This window comes from Mustela nigripes, chromosome 12 (genome assembly GCF_022355385.1).
Source record: "Mustela nigripes isolate SB6536 chromosome 12, MUSNIG.SB6536, whole genome shotgun sequence".
Taxonomy (NCBI): domain Eukaryota; kingdom Metazoa; phylum Chordata; class Mammalia; order Carnivora; family Mustelidae; genus Mustela; species Mustela nigripes.
This window is the reverse complement of record NC_081568.1, coordinates 101,564,396-101,586,392: the sequence shown is the minus strand read 5'-3', so window position 1 is coordinate 101,586,392 and position 21,997 is coordinate 101,564,396. Positions and strand designations below refer to the sequence as shown.

The following is a 21,997-nucleotide window of genomic DNA, read 5'->3' as shown; positions in this document are numbered from 1 at the left end:
CTTTAAATGATTAAGGAGCCATCTGAGGCTTTCTTGTGCAGAGCTAAGTGCCCTGACTCCAACAGATGCTTAATATTCCTTTCATGGCTGATGGTGGTGATGTTTGCATGCCCTCTGGAGGGAGACATTATGACATACCACAGACTATGAAACTGCCTTTGAGAAATGGGGTTTTCCAGAACAATAGAAATGATTCTTTGCAGGCAGCTAATATTGGGTGGAGTGTCCTCTCTTTCCTAACCTTGAACAGCCTATTTTCCCCCCCTCTTTATGTCCAACATTAGAAGAGAGAGAATATGCTCATTATCCCAGAATTTTAGGGAAAAGCTGGGAAGATTCTACAAAGGGGAAGAGAAATACTGTGGGGGTTCAGGCAGTGTAGCCCTGGTGGGTAGAGGAAATAGCAGGACCCATCCCTGCTCAGGACTTAATCTTCACATTCACAGGCTGACTCTGTCAACAGATCATGTAAGAAAAAACTTGGCTAGTTTGGGAGGAGTTTTATTATGCACTAGTGGGAATAAACGCACCATGTAAAAAGTAAATGTGACTTGTTTGGGGAAAAGGAATCTTATTCATATATGTCAGAGAATAAATAATTGAAGGTTTCTTAGGATGCTGAGTATGAGTATTATTAGCATATGCTTACAGAAAGCCCAGAAGAGACTAAGCATTTTCAAGAAAATGGCATCTGAAACGTGCTAAGACCCCACTTACTGAATGTGTGCTGATGATTTCTTCAATTGAAATATAAATGACTGGTTTGCTGACTGTTACCACATCTGTGTATTTATCCATATTAAACTTTTCTTCTGGTTCAGGGACATTACAGGCTTCTTTGAAGTATTTCCTAACAAAGAAAACAAATGCTTAAGACAGAATTCAAATTTTTGAGGTAAATCTTGAACACTGAGGAAATCATGAATTATGACTAGTACTTTATTCTCCATCTCAAACTGTGTGTGTGTGTGTATGTGTGTGTGTGTGTGTGTGTGTGTTTGTGTTGAGGAGGGGGGCACTTGTTACAGAATCTTCCAGAATGGCTCCTAACTCTAGAGGCTGAGTCCCTGTTTCCATACGTTGGACCCAGCTTCTTGAGTAGGAATAGCGAGAGCAACCTAGCCTCACGTTCTGCTAGTGACTTAATGTAGTCAAATTATGGGCAGGTTATTCAAAAAATGTTATTTTGAAAACAGATCCCCAGAAATTTAAACAAAAATGTCAAGATGGATAGTCTTTGATCTAAGAATCAAATCTTTCTAGAGAAAATAATCTGGAAAGCAATTGATCAAATGTGCTACTTTATTTTTAAAAAGATTTCATTTATTTGTTTGAGAGAGATTGCAGGCAGGGAGAAGGAGAGGAAGAAGCAGACTCCCCACTGAGCAGGGAGCCTGATGTGGACCTCCATCACAGGACCCTGGGATCATGACTTGAGCGGAAGGCAGATGCTTAACCAACTGAGCCATCCAGGTGTCCAAATGTGCTCCTTTAAATGGCATAAGTTCCTGGGCCTAATAACCCTTTAGAACTTTTGTTGCCACAGTGACTGAAATTCAAGTTAAGCCTACACTACTCCTAGTTGATTCAAACAACAGTGGCTGACTGATCGAAAACCTGTTAGTGCTAAAAACACCAATACGTACCATGTCCCATTCCCCCAGTAATCAGATTCTAAAAAGTCTCCTCCTCAGATAATAGCAAATTTAGACAGGGAGTTCAAGAAAGCCAGGGCCTCTGATCAAGGCTTAGGTTCTCTTGTATAGGCAGAGAAGGTATTTCATTCTATGAGGAGGTAAATTTCCTTCCTCCTTCCTTCCCCCCTCCCCCTCCCCTTCCTTTCTCTCTCTCTCACTTTCTTTTCCTTTTTCTTCCTCCTTCCCTCCCTCCCTCTCTCCCTCTCTCTTTCTTCTTTCCTCTTTTCTTTTCTTTAAGGGAGGGAACACAAACAGGGGGAGTGGGAAAGGGAGAAGCAGACTTCCCACCAAGCAGGGAGCCCAATGCGGGGCTCCATCCCAGGATGCTGGGATCCTGACCTGAGCTGAATGACTGAGCCACCCAGGTGCCCCTCTTTTGTTTTGTTTTGTTTTGTTTTTAAGAGGGAGAGTGCAAGTGGGGAGGTGCTGAAGGAGAAAGAGAGAGAATCTATTTTTTTTTAAAAGACTTATTTATTTGAGAGAGGGAGAGAGGGAGTGTGCGTGCCTGGGAAGGGGGTGGGGGTACAGAGAGAGAGAATCTCCTTGAGGTCGTGACCTGAGCCAAAATCAAGAGTCAGACACTTAACAGACTGAGCCACCCAGGCTCCCCTGCAGTCAATTTTCACTTGCCTGTGCATGAAATTATCCTTGGTTTATCTCCTGTGGGTACCCAAGGCTTATATATCCAAAAGGCCTCTACCTTCCCAGCCCAAGGCTAAAGAGGTTAAATGGCAGGCGGCCATGTTGGCATGGGAGAGGAGCACGTTTCCATGTGACAGTGGGTCCTTCTACCCTTTTTTGACAGTTTGGCTTCCTACACTTTGAATAGGTTGCTGAGGAACACATAGAATAAATACAAGTGTGAGAGGAAAAAATATGAATTTAAGAGGAAGCAGAGGGGGGGACTTTGGTTTTGTTTCTTTTTGAAGAAGAGCTGGAACCACAGATGTTTGATAAGAATAATCTGAGAAAAACGGAAGTAAAAGGAAGCTGTAGTAGCAGATAAGGATATGCAAGAAGTAGTACATTTTTCCTCTGTGAGAAGAACTAAAATTAGCAGCTTGAGATACCAAAACTTCCTGTAGTAAGAGGATTTGGAGGGAATTTTCTCACAAGAGGCCACAATTCTAAATAGAAAATAATGATCATGAACTACTGTTGTGAGCAGGTAATTTACTCTTCCAGAGAAAAACTGAGGAGTGGGAAATCAATTTTCCAACTGAGGAGTTATAGAGGCTGCATTTATGTCTTATTTCTATGACCAACTGACTGAATGGCAAAAAGAGAAAAAAATGAACGTCAAGTTGAATGTGCTTTCATGGAGAGCTTGAGGGGGAATGGATCTTCCTGTGGACAGAATGAAACCTGTAGCACACCAGGAAGAATAAAGGTTTCATTCTGTCCACAGGAGAAATCAAATATCTGGGGATGACTCAGGATAGCAGAAGCCCTGGGGGCAGGGGTGGGATGAGGAGCCCCAGGCAGAAGGGACCCAGCCTGTTCTTTTCCCGCCATGTTAGCAAGAAGAAGAAATGCACACCGTCCCCTGAGGTTCCCAATCCTCATCCCCAACTTCACTTCTGGGTACAGAGCACACAGGACTCTTCCTTATCATCTCACAAGTTTCTCCAAAAGTAATGTTTCTTCTCACCTGAACTCTTGATAGGTCTCTGATAAATAATTGTTCATAGAGGAGAGATGCTCGTTCTCTCCTTCAAACAGCTTGTTGGAGGCCGCATGCTGAAGGACTTTGGCCACTGACCCCAAGTTTCTCCTTTGGTCAGGATTGATCTGACCTCCGGCAGTCATGTCAATGATATCAAAGCCATCAGGAGCCACGATAGCTGGGTTCATGTACCGGTAGTACAGGAGGTTTCCCACAATCTGGAGGAATGCAGAGGAAAAGACCATTTTTAAGAGAAACAAGTCAAGGGTTTTAGACTATTAAAAATTGAAGTAAATATTCATTGCTGCTTCCCAAGAAAGATCCTTTCCTGATCTGAATCCTAAAAATGAGTTCTGTAAAGGTAGTCAAAACAGTCCCACATTACCAATATAGTTAATCAAAATTATTTTTGGTGAAACCTAGGTTAATTCGAGCACATTGTCCCCAGATGCACTCCTACAAAGAAACTCAATAATGTGTGAGAGATCTCTAAAGAATTTCAGCATCATTAATAACCTTGACAGTCATTCAAAACAGAAGACCTGCAGCTTTTTATAAACAGTCATATGGACTGGGGAAGAAATCTCACAAAATGTTATGCTGGTAATTATTCTGGCTCATGCCCCCAAGAGAAGCTATGGAGAGATGACCCTCGAAAATCTACCTTTAATAGCTCATCTTCTGTGGCATCAGGAAATTTCTCATGGATCGAATTCTTCAGTACTTTCGCTATATACCTCAATCCATAACTACATGCAGAACAGATGACAAAAGAAAAGAATGGGAAAAGGCTAAGTGAGAAAGAAACACAAAACATTTGTTCTCATCAACCACAGTGGAGCAATTTTCTTAAAAAATTAAACATAAAATGAGATGGTAACAGAATCACAGGACCTTCGCTGATGATCATCACTGGGCACTGTTTTTAGTGTTCCCTCCCTCTTTGAAGAACAGTTATGCATTTCCAATGCAAACGCAGGCAAACTTTTAAAATCGTGTTAAAACAGCATGAGGGAAAACGCCTATCTCCACTGTGAGGATTTATGTCCCATTGTGTTGCAAGAACTTGCAGGGAAGAAAGTTCAAGTCGCTACGTGTACAACTTACGGCAGGAGATCAAGGGAAGAAATGATAGAGTTGAGGACTTTGTCGGTGACCCGTCTCAGGTTCTCAATGGATGCCTCCAGTTTGTTTTTCACTTCTGGGTATGTTAGAGCTTGTTCAGTGGTCACATCATAAGGCAGCTTGCTGAAAACACACAGGGGCATTCAATTAATTGAGGGCTTAGGGACAAGCATTTGTGTCCTTGCCAAGCTGTTTCTACAATCAAGCTTTGTACAGTGAAGCTGACATCACCCACTGACCTCAGGGATAAAATGTTTGCCAGCTGAGAGGAGGTCCCATGTGTCCAGACAGTCCCTCTGCCACTGGTGGATGAGGGGGACTGCAGGCTCTCTTGGGGCTCTCTTGGCAAAATAAGAGGTGACTCAAGTGATATAGACTCATCTAATATTCTCTCTTTTTTAAAGAAGTTTCCCCAACTTGGAGCCCAACATGGGGCTTGAACTCAGAGCCCTGAAATCAAGATCTCGGCTTAAGACCTGAGCTGAGATCAAGAGCTGAATGCTGGGGCACCAGGGTGGCTCAGTTGTTAAGCATCTGCCTTCGGCTCAGGTCATGATCCCAGTGTCCTGTCATCAGGTTCCACATTGGGTTCCCTGCTCAGCGGGAAGCCTGCTTCTCCCTCTCCCACTCCCCCTGCTTGTGCTCCCTCTCTCACTGTCTCTCTGTCCAACAAATAAATAAAATCTTAAAAAAAAAAAGAGTTGGATGCTTAACCCACTGAGCCACCCAAGCACCCCCCCCCCCTTTTTTTTTAATTTATTTGACAGACAGAGATCACAAGTAGACAGAGAGGCAGGCAGAGAAAGAGGAGGAAGCAGGCCCCCTGAGGAGCAGAGAGCCCGATGCGGGGCTTGATCCCAGAACCCTGGGATCAAGACCTGAGCCCAAGGCAGAGGCTTTAACCCACTGAGCCACCCAGGTGCCCTCACTCTTTTTTTTAATTACAAAAAAGCAGTACGTTCACTACAGAAAAAATTGCATATAAACAATCAAGAATACAATACCAACCCAGAGACAACCATCTTTCATATCTTGGTGCATAACTTTCTAGGTCCTACACTATACATCTGTATATGTGGGCCTAACACACATGGGTATAATAGAGTTGATACATACACATTTTCCATACAGACCCTACATGTATGTGTGTGTATCTATATATCATACACACATATACGTATTTAATTGAAAATGGTTTACCGTACCCAACTGCAACTGGAAACTATACCACAAACATTTTTTCCATGCCAATAAAAATATTTCTATACCTCTATTCCAAACACTTACTAAGTCTACTATGTGTTATACAAACATTTATTTAACAAATTCCTCACAGCTAAATATTTTGACTTTCCCCAACTTTTTTCTGTTACAAACAGTGCTGGGAGAACCATCCACATAATTCTCTGTGCGTATCTTAACGATTGCACAAGGCACCCTTTTGCACAAGATAAAAAGCTGAGATTGCTTAGATCTACCAACTACCACTCAGGATAAGCCCATCCTACCCGGCTTACTAATGCTTACACAGGGAACTTACTGACTCGGTAACCGTTTAAAAAAAAAAAAAAAATCAGGTGAAGAGAAAGTCTGTAATATTTCCACGTCTAGGTTCAGAAACACACAAAGAATAACTAAAGGAGAGAATTATAGAAGTTGTGAATTTGGGGATCAAATGGTGCTGAAAGTTGAAAATACTGTGTCATTTAGAGATGTGTGAGAGTTCAAGAATGGATATGTTAGAGGGAGGGAACATCTTCAGTTGAAAACTGCCCCTGGACAGCAAATTTTGTTTTTTTTAAGAGCGCTTAAGAGTATTTATAATAACCATGTAAAAATGATCATAAAACATGACTGAAAACCAACATCTTCCGGGCTCAGGTACCTGGCTTCTCCAGTCTGTGTTTCCAGTTGGTTCACCCAAGCCTTGTACACCTCTACAGGGCTCGTGTTGATGGCCAAGGACTTGTCATCCAGGATCTCTTTCACCACCGGAGCCAGGAGCTGGCGCAACGTGTTCTGTCCCCGGGCACCCCTGTTGAAGCTCACAACCATCTTGATGACCGTGGGGTTCCCAGTCACTATGTCCTGCACCTGATCCACTTTTGATCTGAAAGAAACCCAGACCAAAACAAATGGGTTGCCTCTGTGGGTAGAGCTTTAAACAGCCTATGTTCTCTCTGGGGGGCAAGGACTTCAGGGAGCTCCACTCCATGAAAATCAAAAGTGACATAGTTTAAAAGCAAGCAATCATTTGTAAGATGTGTGTTCATTATGTGAGGGACCCAAGGATGTGAGAATAAGTGCTCGGCTTTAATTTTGATCTAGAAGGCAGGAAGGGACTGAAAGTGGACAGATAGTAAGAAGAATCAAGGGGGTCATTGTGTCCCATCTAGTTACCAAATTTTAAAAACAATGTTCTCGACTCAACGAACTGACTCCACTTCTTCAAATCGAGCTCACATGCACCACAGGGAAGCTTCTGGCTACCTCAAGTGGCAGAGAGAGTCCTTCCTGACTGCTGATTGCCAGGTCCTGAGAGCCTCCCTGATTGGCCTCGCTTTCACCTCTGTGCAGCCTCTCACCCTCCCACGTGACCACGGGCTCCCTCTGCGCCCCTTTCCCCGCAGTGCCTCAGTGACATATTCCAGTCCTCATCTCACCCAGTCATTCCCTTGGTCTCCTTTGCTGGCTCCTCTCCTCACATTTGAACTGTTGACTCTCACGTCTTTCTACATGATCTACCCTCACACCCCACTCAGGCATGCAGTCTCAATAACCATCTCCTTGGAACTTGTCCTCTGAGCTCAGTGTCTAATCCACCTCTCCTCCCTGGGAGCTGGTCCTGGATTTCTGACCTTTGGCTGGACATTTCCCCCCTCACATTCTATACCTCTAGCTCATACTCACTGTGTTAAAAACCCAAACTATATTTTTTTCCTTCTGATGCCCCATTTCTCTGACCTGTGCAGCTTTCGTTTATTCTGTCCAAACACAGCAGCAGATCAATCCTCTAAAAAACCCAGTGTGGCTGTGTCAATACTCTGCTGGAAGACCTTTCAGGCCTTCCAAGGAGGTGAAAAGGGCCTCAACACTTGGGTCTGGACTTAGCGGCTCCCGTACTCTGGCCCAACCTATCTTTCTAGTTCCATCTCCTGTTCGTGACTTGTTAAACCTCATTTTGGTCAGAAGGATCCTATAGTCTTTTGCAGACTTTGGCCCATGCTTTCTGTCAACAGTGTGCCTTATTTCGCTTTTCCATTTTTTTCTTAGAAAATCTGTAGATATTCTTCAAGGATTTGGATCAACTACTTCCTCTCCCTAAAGTCTTTATTGGCTGACCTAACTGGAACTTTTCTACCTCCCCCCCTTTCTTATATTTTATCTGTTGAGTAGAGTTGACACACATTACATTAGTTTCAGCCATACAGCCTAGTGATTTGACAGATTTATACATTATTCTTTGTTCCCCACAAGTACAGCTGTGTCTGTCCTGTTACACTGTTACATCGTTATTACAATGTCATTTGTACCTGAAACTTTTCTCTAGATCCCTCTGATCTGTTACACTGTATGTATCATTCATTAGTACTTATTTATTTCAGTGCACACATTTCTATTTCTCATGTATCCTATTTCTGAGGCTGTAAGGCAGAGGTTGCTAGCTAACATGCTTCAGAGGTCCATAGGAACCAGTCTAGCTCAAGTTGTAAGAATCTAGGAAAGCAGTTGAGATCCATCTTGTTGGCTAAGGGCATTTTTCCTGTATTTTTTGGGCCCCTTTAATATAGGTATTTGCACATTTTTTTAAAAAAACAATAACTGAATCAGAAAATAAGTAAGCAAAAATCAGTCTAACTTTTACTGTGAGAAGTAAAAGAAAACTTTTTGGCAGAGACTGTTATCCCCATCTGTTTATAGCTTTATTAGTCACAGGATTTTAAATTTTTTCCACTGACTTTCAAAAAAGCTTTTGATTTTCAAGTTGCTGTTTACTTGCAAAATCAAAAGCTAAATTAGCTCTAAAAAAGCTATCAAGAAAGCTGTATCAGGAAATACCAATAGTGATGTAGAAATTTCCTAAGCAATCTGATATACTTGAGTATGTATGAGTAACTTATAAGGATAATTTAAACAGTATTTTAGTAAGTCAGAGAGAGCTGCCACAAAAACAATCTATTCATTGATATTTTTAAATATATACTTATATACATACTTTATTTCTTCCTCCAGAGCAGTCTTGAAAAGCTTGAGGAGTAGATACTCTTCTCGCTGATTAGATGCATAATTGTATAGTGTGAAAATAACAGTGTCCATAAATTTAGTTGACTTATTTTGTGGCATCTGGAAAATCAGCTTGGCCAGGTATGAAGGATTTGTCTAAAAGAAAAGGGGGAAGAAGGACAAAGCCCCCCCACCCAAAACTGTATGTTAATATATTATTAAACCAGAGAGGAGTACCCTATCCCCTTATAATATATAGAAAGCATACAGTGGAGTATCTGACACATAATAAAACTTTAAAAGGTGTCAGCTAATATTAATACTAGAGGAAGTTATAAAGTTACAATAGGATTTAAGTTTATATGATCTATATTTATGATATATAATTATATTATGTACATTATATACTGTTAACCATTTCAAGCTACATATTACTATTTATTGTAGAGACACAGAAGAGAGAGGGGTTGGCCAAGAGAATCCAGTATCTGAAGAGACTGGCAATAATGATCCAAGAGCCCAGCTATATAGATTATTCTAGAAAGACTGATGAGTAGACAGAAGGAAGTACATCCCATATTCTGAGACTAGACAGAGAAAAGAAAAGGATACATTCACAAGTGGAGACAGTGGGATGCTAGGAGGTTTTATAAGGAAAGAGAAGGTAGGAGTGAAGTGGGGACGCTGAAGGGAGGGGTGAGGTCAAGACAGCTGATGGATGAAATGGTAGAAGAAAGTGACAGAAAAAAAAAAGACACTGCAAAACCCAAGAATTAAAAAAAATATAAAAAAATATAAAAAATAAAAATAAAATAAATATTTAAAAAAGTGCAGTCCTGAGGGTTTTTCTGAGGTTGGCATTCTGAGATACACCAGCAACCTTCATATAATATGGGTTTTCTCCAGTAGCTACCCCAACCAGATGAGGTTAAAGGAGGACAACTACTATATAGGATGTAGAGGAAAATATTTACATAGAGAAATTAAATATCCCTATTCTTCATCTTCCTTCTGATGAGAAAAGAAAATTTTCCGTACATGGAAACTAGTGTTCATTTAATACACCCAAGCAGTTTGGCTGTAAAGTTTTGAAGGAAAACCTGAATTCTAGTTTAACTCACCATTTCCGTTTAATTTCAAGTTCATCATGATTGAAACTTTGTGAAGCCCTAGCTAAGGACAACCCTTTTTCTGCAGTTCCGCAGTGATTCTTTTTCCACACTGAACCATATGGGATGAGGAGAAAGGAAACCCACACTAAAGCTAAAGAGCCTACTGCTCATGCCTCCCAGATGACCTGAACACTTTTCCATGGAGGCTGAGACTTAAGAGGTGAACACCAAGCAAAGCCTATAGCAGCTGACCTGTGCTTGGTTCTAACTTCTTGCCAAGGCATCCATTGAAAGGCCAGGGGAATCCAGACCATTTGCTTTCTGCAGTTTCCTCAATGAGCTCGGGCTAATGTCTCCGAGAAAAGGTAAAGAAAAGTACATGATTTCAAGAGACACTTCACTCGGACTTGGTGCCACTGGAATGGTGGAGCTCTGGGACTGGCAGTTTGGGGTTGTTGGGGGAATAAAATGGTGGTGTTATTCTCAACATGTTCCGGCGCTTTTTACCCTTTCCATTCGTGGGTCTCCACATGTAGAAAAAGGTAAAAAATACAAGTCTTAGGCTAATGACCACAGTTTCCCTCTCCTTAGGACACAAATTCTATCAAAATCTAACACTAGAAACTAAATCCTAAAGAAGCCCTCATTTATTTGGGAGGTTCACAGACGTCAAAAGAATAAATGGGGCGCCTGGGAGGCTCAGTGGGTTAAAGCCTCTGCCTTCGGCTCAGGTCATGATCCCAGGTCCTGGGATCGAGCCCCACATCGGGCTCTCTACTCAGCAGGGAGCCTGCTTCCCCCCACTTCTCTGCCTGCCTCTCTGCCTACTTGTGATCTCAGTCTGTCAAATAAATAAAAAAATTCTTTAAAAAAAAACCCACAAAAAACAAGAAGAAAAAATGCCCAAGATTAAATTTTCAACTGGTAGATGACTGCTATTCTAGTTGAGGTAGACAAAAACCCTTCCCTACCCAGTGGGAGCCCCCTTTCTTTCTGGGAAGTTTGCTGGGGTTAGTTAAGCAATGGATTCTACAAACAATGCTGTTTTTACATTGTCCTTCTATGCTGCCACATCGTGGCCAACTGTGGCACTACACCTGCTTGCCACTCTACCTCCAGACAGAGCCTTCTCATGTATGCTAAAATTACCCCAAAGATACAGATGTAGTGAAAAGAAGGGCCACCTGTACCCCAATGTTTATAGCAGCAATGGCCACGGTCACCAAACTGTGGAAAGAACCAAGATGCCCTTCAACGGATGAATGGATAAGGAAAATGTGGTCCATATACACTATGGAGTATTATGCCTCCATCAGAAAGTACGAATACCCAACTTTTGTAGCAACATGGATGGGACTGGAAGAGATTATGCTGAGTGAAATAAGTCAAGTGGAGAGAGTCAATTATCATATGGTTTCACTTATTTGTGGAGCATAACAAATAGCATGGAGGACATGGGGAGTTAGGAGAAGGGAGTTGGGGGAAATTGGAAGGGGAGGTGAACCATGAGAGATTATGGACTCTAAAAAAAAATCTGAGGGGTTTGAATTGGCGGGTGGGTGGGAGGTTGGGGTACCAGGTGGTGGGTATTATAAAGGGCATGGATTGCATGGAGCACTGGGTGTGGTGAAAAAATAATGAATACTGTTATGCTGAAAATAAATAAAAAATAAATTTTAAAAAATTAACGTAACTTCTCTCATGGGATGAACCACACTTCATTCATGCTTTGGGTCATATGTTCTATGTATACCTAATGTCACTGTGGTCTCCAAGGAAAGATTCAGGGACTTCAGGCCTTGAGGAAGTCACCACCAAGAACAGCAGCCTCCCCATACAAAGGGACACCTGACTCAAGGAAGAACTGCTGACCTACCTTTTGGGGGAAAGTTTTCCTGTCAAAGGGAAGGCTTTGTTTATCACTAACACTTGCTTACTCACTTTCCTTTGGGATTGAGTGGATGTGCTGGTAGAGCAGATAAGATGAATCAGTGATTAACCAAAACAGTAACTGGTCTACCACAGTCCAACCATAAGCAGTTCAACTTAACTAGTTCTCAATGACTGTTCATTGACATCATAGTGATGCCATGAAAATAATTAAATAAAAAGATGTCCTATTGCCCTAATCTAAACTCTGGCTCACTTCTCAAAAAAAAGAAAAAAAAAAAAAAGATGCAAAGATCTGTTTGGCACATATTTTAATTTTGTCACGGCCAACAGCATCTGCTTATCTTATCCTGTCTCTGCAGATAATGGTAATATAACGTAGTCTCAGAATCAGGGGCTCCAAAGTCAAACTGCCTGGGTTCCAATACCCTTGCTTTACCATTTACTTGGTGCATCTCAGTTTTCTCATCTGTAGTATGGGCATAAGAATAATTACAGTTTTCTGAGGGTGGTAGGAAGAATGCAAAGAGATGATGTGTGTGAAGCACCCAGAACAGCACTGGGTATTTAGTACTTAGCACTGGGTACATGCTCAAACATGTCAATGACTACAACTTTACATTGGGAAAAGATCCATTATAAACCACCGCCAAGGAATATAGTCTTAATCCAAAGCTTTTAGTGAAAGCAACTATTCTTACCTGTAAAAGATAAAACAGCTGCTGGTAGGTTTCTAGTGTTTTTCTCCTCTCTTTACTCAAACTTTTAATTCCCTGGTTGTCAGTGTTATTCAGTATTTGCATTTCTCCCCCTTTTTTCTTATTCAGCTTCGTTCTGTGTGAAATTACATCCTGGAAAGGAATTTATGAAACGATTACTTTTTATTTTGCTGTTTTTTTTTTTTTTTAATCTCTGCCCTTCACACACACCTTGAAACATGTATGTTGGAAAGATTAATTTTCCACATTTCCCTTAGGAAGAAACAAAGAACAGAGAATGTTAAAGGAAACTCAGCTTGCAGGTGAATTTAGCTTTTGTAATATTTGTTCTCCAAAGCTGTACTTAGCTGTTCTTATGATGTAATGTAGGCATCAATACATTTCAATAGGGAAAGCATTGTCTTTTCAACAGATGATTCTGGGATAAGTGGAAATCTACATTTACAAGAAAGAAGTCAGACCCCTACCTCACACCATACAGAAAAATTAACTCAAAAGAGATCAAAGAACTGAATGTAGGAGCTAAAACTACTAAATTTTTGAAAGAAAACCTAGGCATATATCTTTGTCCCTTTCGATTAGGCAATGGGTTCTTATAGATGACACCAAATGTACTAGTGACAAAAGAAAAAATAAACTGGACTTCATAGAAAGTAAAACTGTTGTGCTTCAAAGGACATTACTAATCAAATAAAAAGACAACCCACAGAAGGGGAGAAAACATTATACATCAAATGAGGGATATAAAGAACTCTTGCATCTCAAAAATAAAGGTAGCCCAATCAAATATGGCAAAAGATTTGAGTAGACATTTTCCCAATTCATACCTTGCTGATGGGAATGTAAAATGGTATACCCACTTAGAAAACATTTTGGTAGTTCTTCAAAAGTTAAAGATGGACTTAGCATATGACCTAGAAATTCCCCTCTTAGGTATATATCCAAGAGAATGGAGGACCTATGTCCACACAAAAATATGTACATGAATGTTCACAGAATTATTCATAATACCCCAAAAGAGGAAACAACTCCTATGTTCATTAACAGATGAATGAATAGATAAAATGTGGTATATCCATACAATGGAATGTTATTTGTCAATAAAGAGGAATAAAGTACTGACTCAGGCTAAAACATGGGCGAACCTCAAAAACACTACTAGGGCACCTGGGTTGCTCAGTGGGTTAAGCCTCTGCCTTCAGCTCAGATGATGATCTCAGGGTCCAAGGATCAAGTCCCATGTCCGAGTCCATAGTCTCTCATGGTTTTTGGGTTTGAAGCGGCGGAGGGGTGGGAGGTTGGGGTACCAGGTGGTGGGTATTAGAGAGGGCACAGATTGCATGGAGCACTGGGTGTGGTGAAAAAAATAACGAATACTGTTATGCCAAAAAAAAAAAAAAAAGTCCCATGTCCGGCTCTCTGCTCGGCAGGGATCCTGCTTCCTCCTCTCTCTCTCTCTGGCTGCCTCTCTGCCTACTTGTGATCTCTGTCTGTCAAATAAATCAGTAAAATCTTTTAAAAACAAAAACAAACAAACAAAAAAACACTTTATTAAGAGAAGAAGCCAGTCACAACAGACCACATACTGTGTGATTCCATTCATATGAAATATCCACAACAGGCAAATCTGTTCGGCCAGGAAGTAGATTAATAGTAGATTAATAGTTTCTCTGCTGTAGGGAGACTAGGTAGTAACTGTTAATGGGTATAGGTCTTATTTTTTTGAAGTGAAATGTTATTCACATGATAAACTCACCAGCTAATTTAAAAACATTTTCTTTCAGGTTTCTTTTTAGGGTGAATGTTCTAGGCCTATGGACGTTATGGTTTCACTATTTTGTGAATATACTAAGAACCACTAAAGTATATACCTTGAAAGAATGAATTAGATCTTCTCAAAAAATATACAAATATGCAATGCAGCTATTAGAGATAGAAGTGAAAAGAATCCCCTAAATATTTAACAAAGTTAATTAAAATTTTTTTTAAAAAAGAATTTATTTATTTGACAGAGAGAAAGAGAGCACAAGCAGGGGGAGTAACAGGCAGAGGGAGAGGTAGGCTGTCCACTGAGCAGGGAGCCCGATGCGGGACTTGATCCCAGGATGACCCGAGCTGAAGGCAGACGCTTAACTGACTGAGTCACCAGGTGCCCAACAAAGTTTATTTTATCAGTCATGCTCCTTTAACCATTTACAACAGAATCTTTGAAAAGGTGTGGCTGCAAACCTTATTACAAGGTCATTGCAGGCTACTGTGTTCCCTTCAAGTGCATAAAGGACCGTAAATAAGAGCAGGACTCCTAGGTAAGGGTCTACCAAATATTTTTACAGGGACCCACAGTACAAAATACATCTTACATCTTCTGCTGGTAAACACACATGCACGCACACACTCAATATGAAATACTTATCCATACTACTGGGATACACTCTGATATCCTCAATTTGCTTTTATTCTATTCAACTTCTAAAGATTCCTGATGTGACTCATTTAATTGCTTTCATGACCCCTTAGTGGCACATTACTCAAATGAACGCCAGTGCTCTAGAATGAGTGTCTCCTCTGCTATATAATGCTGGGTCACTGTCCCACAGAGTAGGTGGCAATAAGGCTGTTTTTCCTAAATCTTCTGTCTGCTTCCTGAGCTCTTAGCCCAGCTTCCACTTGAGGAGTCCATCTGCAGCCAGCATCAGGATGTTCAACCACAGTTCCTGAGGCGGGGCACTCTGGGGATTTCAGACAATACAATGCTTTACTGTGCCTGCATCCCTGGATCACTGGTCCTCTAGAATCCCTGACCCCGGTCTGTCAGATGCCCGAAGGGACCCTTAGTCATTCTGACAACCATATAAGTGCCTGCCACCACTTCCAATTGTCCTTGGGGATGAGAACTACTGTCAGCTTTTGAGTAAAGTTCTAAATCTGCTTGTGTCCTAGCACCCTATTCTCCCATAGTGTGGATTAGTCCATGGGTCAAAAAAAACCTCTTTGGAGTTCTGCTGTAAGATGGTTCCATGTGGTCATACTCATTGTCCTGTGGGTCTATGATTTTACTCTTGTCCATTCTCAGCTTAGAGGGGGGCCACCTGAACTTCATCCCTTCTGTCCTCCTCATTGCTAGTATGCAGAAAGAGGGGGATTTGATTTGTATCTCCATGAACTTTTAAAAAAGGCAGTATTTTCACCTTTACTTCCTAAGCACATGAAAAATTTCAGGAGGAAGAAAGGAAGTGTACCTAAGCATCCGTTAAGGGGAAATCTGAGTGGGCAGCTATCTGACGTCTTATTGATAAGAAGTCCTAAAACACCACTAGATTAAGTCTGGTTTACAGCATATAGCCCAGCTTTCTTCTCTTCAAGTCACTGGCGAGGCACCGGGCATTCAAGTCTCTCAAATACATGGAGTAAATAGATTATCTTGGTTTTAAATATGCGGCAGACAAAAAAAAAATCTTGCTATTTAACTCCCCCTCCCGTTATTTTCAATGCAGGTGGCTCTGGAAACTGAAGACTTTTCATTTGTTTTGTTCGGCTGTATGTTATGGTTTTTGACATACCGAGGAGAGAAGAGAGAAGAGGGGGCCGGAGTGGCAAGCAAGCTCGGGGGCAAAACTAAATTTCTCTCCATTAGAAGAGAGAGACATTTGGTGAGGCCAGGACATGGAGAATAATCCAGGACGGGAGCTGAGCAGCAGATGCTGAGCCCTGGAGGGGAGAGGGTGGGGGGAGCTAACAGCTGGACAGACGGAACACAGTGGTACGGGTCATGGCAGGAAGCCCATCTTCCTTCTTCCCTGAAATCGTGTCTAGCTTAAGACTGCTCTTGTGTCAACAGAAGTTTTCTTTGCAAAGCTTAAAGAAGGAGCTAAAGGCCAACCAGGGCGGGGTTCCAAACGCATATGCTTTTCGCTAATGGAAATGTAATGTCCTTTATTCTTACCAATAAATCTTGAACATGGGAAGAACAGCGGTTTGAAGGAGCAACAGTATTTAACTTGTTCATGATACTCCCTCATTTTGATGTTGCTCTGATGGCCACCATTTTGTCCCCCTTCTCTGATCATAGGATACCTGCGTGCAGGTCATAGGATGTAATATGAAAATTTTTATAGAAGGTGTAGAGTAGTACAAAGAGTTTGGGATTTGGAGACATGAAAGTAGGGGTACCTACAGAGCCTGGCTTTCCCTGGGTTTTAGGTAGCTCTGGCTTACACGTCTGCACTCCTATTATACACCACATCCATCAATGAGTATTTCAGGGGTTCAAGATTCCTTTTATTTCTCTTTTTTTCTTTTTAAAAAGATTTGTTTACAGGGCGCCTGGTTGGCTCAGTGGGTTAAGCCTCTGCCTTCGGCTCAGGTCATGATCTCGGGGTCCTGGGATCAAGTCCTGCATCGGGCTCTCCGCTCAACCTGCTTCCACCTCTCTCTCTCTCTCTGCCTGCCTCTCTGCCTACTTGTGATCTCTCTCTGTCAAATAAATAAATAAAATATTTTTTAAAAAAAGATTTGTTTACTTATTTTAGAGAGAGAGCGAGCACACACTTCTGTGAGTGGAGAGAGGGGCGGTGGGAGAGGAAGAGAGGGGATCTCAAGTAGTCTCCCCTCCTAGCATGGAGTTGGATATAGGGCTCGACCTCACAACCCTGCAATCATGACATGAGCCAAAATCAAGAGCTGGATGCTTAACCGACTGAGCCACCCAGGTGCCCCAAGATTACTTTCATTTTCCATTCAGATTTTCTTTCAGGCTAGTTTGAATTTTCAACTCCCTTCCTCCCTACTTCTCCAAGAAACTTCTACCTCAGTTGCTTTGTTTCCATCTCTAAGCCTTTTTCTTTTGCCTAAAACCAATGTTAGTCGTTTCATTCACCCACTGACTTTCTGTGATTTCTAGGAGGAATGCCAATTGCCAATTTTACTATTTATTTATTTATTACCTTTTATTTATTATTATTTATTACTGATTGATTGATTGTAAGGTGTACGCCCAACATGGGACTTGAATGCATGACCTCAAGATCGAGAGTTGCGCGCTCTACCAGCTGAGCCAGCCAGGCGAGGAACATCAATTTTAGAAAAATTTTAGAGAGCTGGAGTTCTTCCTTATAGATCAAGCTACTTCCTCTTTCCTCATTAAACACATGCTCAGTATGTATGTATGTATGTGTGTATGTATTTAAACAATTTTATTTATTTACTTGACAGAAAGAAAGAGCACAAGCAGGGGAGCTACAGGCAGAGGGAGACAGAGCAGGAGACTTCCTGACCAGCAGAGAGCACAACCGGGGCTTGATTCCAGATCCCAGGATCATGAAATAAGCAAGCTGGAGGCTGATGCTTAACAGACTGAGCCACCCAGGCACCCCAATATGCTTGGTATTTAGGGAAAAAAAAGATTCAAGAAGTTCAATTTCACCAGCCTCCCGAAGAAAAATCACTTTTTTTCTAGCTTTAAATAAATAAATAAATACACACACACACACACACACACACACACACACACACACACGTATGTGTATATATATATTTCACAACTGCTTTAAGTACTACTATCTTTGCTCTTGTATTGCAAACTTGTATTGCAAACTTTAGACCATATTTAAAACCTTAAATGTTCTTTGAAAACATTATTTTTAGTGGCTATGTAACCTACATGTTCAACTAATTCTGTTGTTCTCTGCTTATTGTTTTTGTGTTTGGGTTTTTTTCACTTTTTCACTACTATAAAGCTTCACCTATACTATTCTTACCATTGGACTAAAAATGTGACTATTGGTAATAACAGTAAAGACCATATGCTTAATAATCATTAGCTTAATTTCCAATAAGTAATCAATATTTGGAATTTGAAAACACAAGTTGAAAAATCACGTCTGCAAAATAAGTCAATCGGAGAAAGACAAATATCATATGATCTTCCTGATACGAGGAAGTGGAGATGCAACATGGGGGGTTAAGGGGTAGGAAAGGAATAAATGAAACAAGATGGGATTGGGAGGGAGACAAACCATAAGTGACTCTTAATCTCACAAAACAAACTGAGGGTTGCTGGGGGGAGGGGAGTTGGGAGAAAGGGGGGTGGGGTCACGGACATTGGGGAGGGTAGGTGCTATGATGAGTGCTGTGAAGTGTGTAAACCTGACGATTCACAGACCTGTACCCCTGGGGATAAAAATATATTATATGTTTATAAAAAATAAAAAATTAAAAAAAATCACGTCTGTTTCACAATGTTATCAATTGGGAATACTTTTAAAAAATCTTCAACAGTCCTCAGGACCTGAAAATTTGCCACAATTTCATTTTCCTCATGAATAACAAGCTACATGTTACGTCTACTATTCAGTGTTTTGCAACAGCCTTTATTTTAAAAGGCAAGGCATTTCCTGTTTACAACTTTATGGGAGGAGGGTAAAACAGAAGTGGAAGGCTTTAAAAGGAATTTTCTGAAGGACCTTCTGGAATATATTATACTTTACAAATTCTCATGTTTGTCAAATAATACACTTTTTTTTTAAAGGAGAAAAGTACTATTTTTCTGGATGAAATAATGAAAACAGACTTAAGACAAAACATTTAAATTGTGCTTTTCTTAATAGTTAGAAAAGATCATCATTTCCTATTTTATAAATTGCTCCATTTTCTTCATTTTCTCTGCACTCACTATTTCTCTGCGAGGGCCAGAGACAAGAGTGCGGCATTCACGCCCACTACTCTGCTGGCCTCCTGAGATGCTCATTTCCCAGGTTTCCAGAACCACAGACTCAAGTTAGTGGCAGCTGGCACTCTATTTCACTCATGGTAGCTTTCTCAGAGTTTCCAGGAAGTCAGCTTCCCATTCCCCTCCCAACCTACCTGTTTTCTAAAAATTGACGTGGCACTGGAACCGGGGCATGGAGAGAACTCTTACCCTACAAGTCTCCTTTCTTAGGTAAAAATGATAGTTTTCACATGGTTTGAGAGAGCTCTGAAATGAGCACAGATACAAAACTATAGCATTATTTACTTAGAGGCTGTTTTGGGGGCAGTTCACTCTGTAGGGGCCATTTTGGAAATGTGTAAAGGTGTCTTTTTTTTTTTTTAAGATTGCATTTTTTTTATTTGGGGAGAGAGAGAGGGTTAGTGTGAGTGGGGGGAGGGGCAAAGGGAGGGAGAGAGAGAGAATCTCAGGCAGATGCTGTGTTAAGTGCCAAGCCCAGCGTAGGGCTTGACCGCAATGACCCTGAGATCATGACCTGAGCTGAAATCAAGAGTCGAATCTCCAAATGCCTGAGCCACAAGATGCCCCGTAAAGGTATTTTTTAAAAAACATCCTAACAATTAGAAGGTACTACTGGTTTCTAGTGGGTGGGGACTGGGATGCTCTGCTATCCTGCAATCTGTAGGGCATTCCTGCATAACTTCTCCACATTTTGCATGGCTGGATTTGTCAACGTCCTGGTGGTCATTCTGGTATGTCAAAATTCTGTGATTATTTGAGACTAAAAACTAGCTGTTTTAGATATAACCAAAATACATTTCCTCCCAATTTTAATATACACTGACTTTTCTAGGACTGCAGTTCGGTGGGGGAGATCAATGTGCTTATTCTGAACTTAACAAAGAGTTGTTTTCCATTCTGGGAAGTGAAATCACAGACAGTCCCCCCCTCACTGGCATTGGTCTCATCTGTGACTATTCATACTCCGTTAAGTTTGTGGTTACTCTGGGAAGAGGCCCAAGCCTCAGGCAACTTGATCACATCTTCTAATGGCACCGGGCCCATGTACTTTCATGTTGCAAACCATGTTTTTATTATCGATTGCTTTTTTATATTCATGGAAAGGCCTCAGTCTCATTATGAAGGTACATATGTAAGTAGGCTTTGTTTCCTATAAATTTCATTTCAGAATGGCAAAGAAATCTTACAAAATATATTAAAAGGGCAGGGTCCTAAAATTTTGCAGGTCTGAAAACCATGAGAAAAATGGTCGGTGAATTTGGACAACACATTCTGGATTCCTAATAAGTTTAGCTGGACAAAGATGTTATGGGCAAATACACATGCTCCTTCTCTCTTCTGGGAGCCAAGGGCCCCACAGATTGCACTGACCTCCAGTGTTATCCTGTTCTTCACCAGGAGCCCAATCTTGATGTCCATCAAGTTCAGGTCTTTCTCGAGCTGTTGATTGGCTCGGATCTTGGTCACCACTTCTTCCCTTAACCGTGCGACCTCCAGTTCCTCCTGAAAATCCAAGTTACTTTGGTCCAGTAGGTGTACAAATTTTCGGATTACTGTTAATGGTGGGTTTTCAGAGCCAACTGTGGGGAAAGAAGAGGCATGCTTTCATTAGGCATGGTTGGAACTATCATCAATAGGAGAAGAATCAGGTACTTCACTAAAACATTATGATAAAAATATGGCAATGGAAGTACTTGGTCACTATAATGACTTGTTCTGCCCATGTCAAGTCTGGATAGGGAAACTGATCTTATAAATAACCGCATACCACCAATGCCATCTGGTCTGTCTTCTCATTATCTAATACTCATTTATCAGCCTTCTTCCACACTGCTTCCAGGACTCTCCCACTGAGAAGACAGTTCTACCTATCTGCGCCTTATTGATGAGGATCGTGAGAAGGTATGTTAACTAAGTTATCTCTGAGACCCTGTGGATGAACCAGATAAGATACTCCTGTTCTTGCTAGAACAAACAGGAAGTGGCTTCTCTCAGCCCAAAATACCACGAGGGAGTGAGCAGGAATTAGGTGAAAGTTCAATTAGAAAAAGTCAACGCAGCGAGTAGAACTGTAAGACCAAACAGGAGCTAATGGAATGACAAGTGGAACGCAAATTCTATGTGGCACAAATTAAAGGGTTTTAGTGGGGCACCTGGGTGGCTCAGTCAGTTAAGCATCTGCCTTTGGTTCAGGTCATGATCCTGGGGTCCTGGGATTGAGTCCTGCATCGCGCTTCCTGCTTGGCCCTCTACCCCCCAATTTGTATTCCTCTTCTCGCTCTCTCTGTCAAATAAATAAATAAAATCTTTAAAAAAAAAAAAGCATCTTAGAAATTGAAATTTGGTCCTTGTCCTTTCAGCACAGACCAAAGGAGGGCACTGAGAGGCTGGGAGATCAGCCTCAGCTGTTGAGAGGGGGGGTCTACATTCTAAAGGCGTTTTCTCTCAGTGTTTTGAAACTTAACTATGCTTTAATTCCATGGCATGCTGTCTTCACAAAAAATACAGTTGTTAAAGAGTTTAGTGAACACTGAGTCAACTGTAAGAATAAACGATGCGGACCCTCAGTGATGAATGATGACACACAGCAGCGCAAAGATGACTTGAAAAAGCTCAGCCCCATTGTGGCAACTTCCATCACCATCCTCTTCCTTACACTGAGACCCTACCCTATCTTCTTTCTACTTCCACCTTGATTCTGTGGTGTTTTGACATTCAAGAAATGAGAAGAGGGAGGGAGTCAAGATGGCGGAGAAGTAGCAAGCTGAGACTGCTTCAGCTAGCCGGAGATCAGCTAGATAGCTTATCTAAAGATTGCAAACACCTGAAAATCCATC

The 21,997-nt window shown here is 41.3% G+C and overlaps 1 protein-coding gene across 1 annotated transcript in view; it reads right to left on the bottom strand.

Moving 5' to 3' along the window:
* IQGAP2 (IQ motif containing GTPase activating protein 2) overlaps window positions 1-21,997 on the bottom strand; it is a 296,704-nt gene that overhangs the window by 25,015 nt on the left and 249,692 nt on the right. Inside the window, exons 21-28 of the mRNA XM_059418098.1 lie at window positions 20,532-20,740; window positions 12,416-12,565; window positions 8,705-8,868; window positions 6,374-6,598; window positions 4,471-4,611; window positions 4,028-4,112; window positions 3,349-3,581; window positions 718-850 (exon numbers count right to left, since the gene is read on the bottom strand). Coding sequence (XP_059274081.1) covers window positions 718-850; window positions 3,349-3,581; window positions 4,028-4,112; window positions 4,471-4,611; window positions 6,374-6,598; window positions 8,705-8,868; window positions 12,416-12,565; window positions 20,532-20,740 — 1,340 coding nt within the window. The remainder of the gene's footprint in view (window positions 1-717; window positions 851-3,348; window positions 3,582-4,027; window positions 4,113-4,470; window positions 4,612-6,373; window positions 6,599-8,704; window positions 8,869-12,415; window positions 12,566-20,531; window positions 20,741-21,997) is intronic.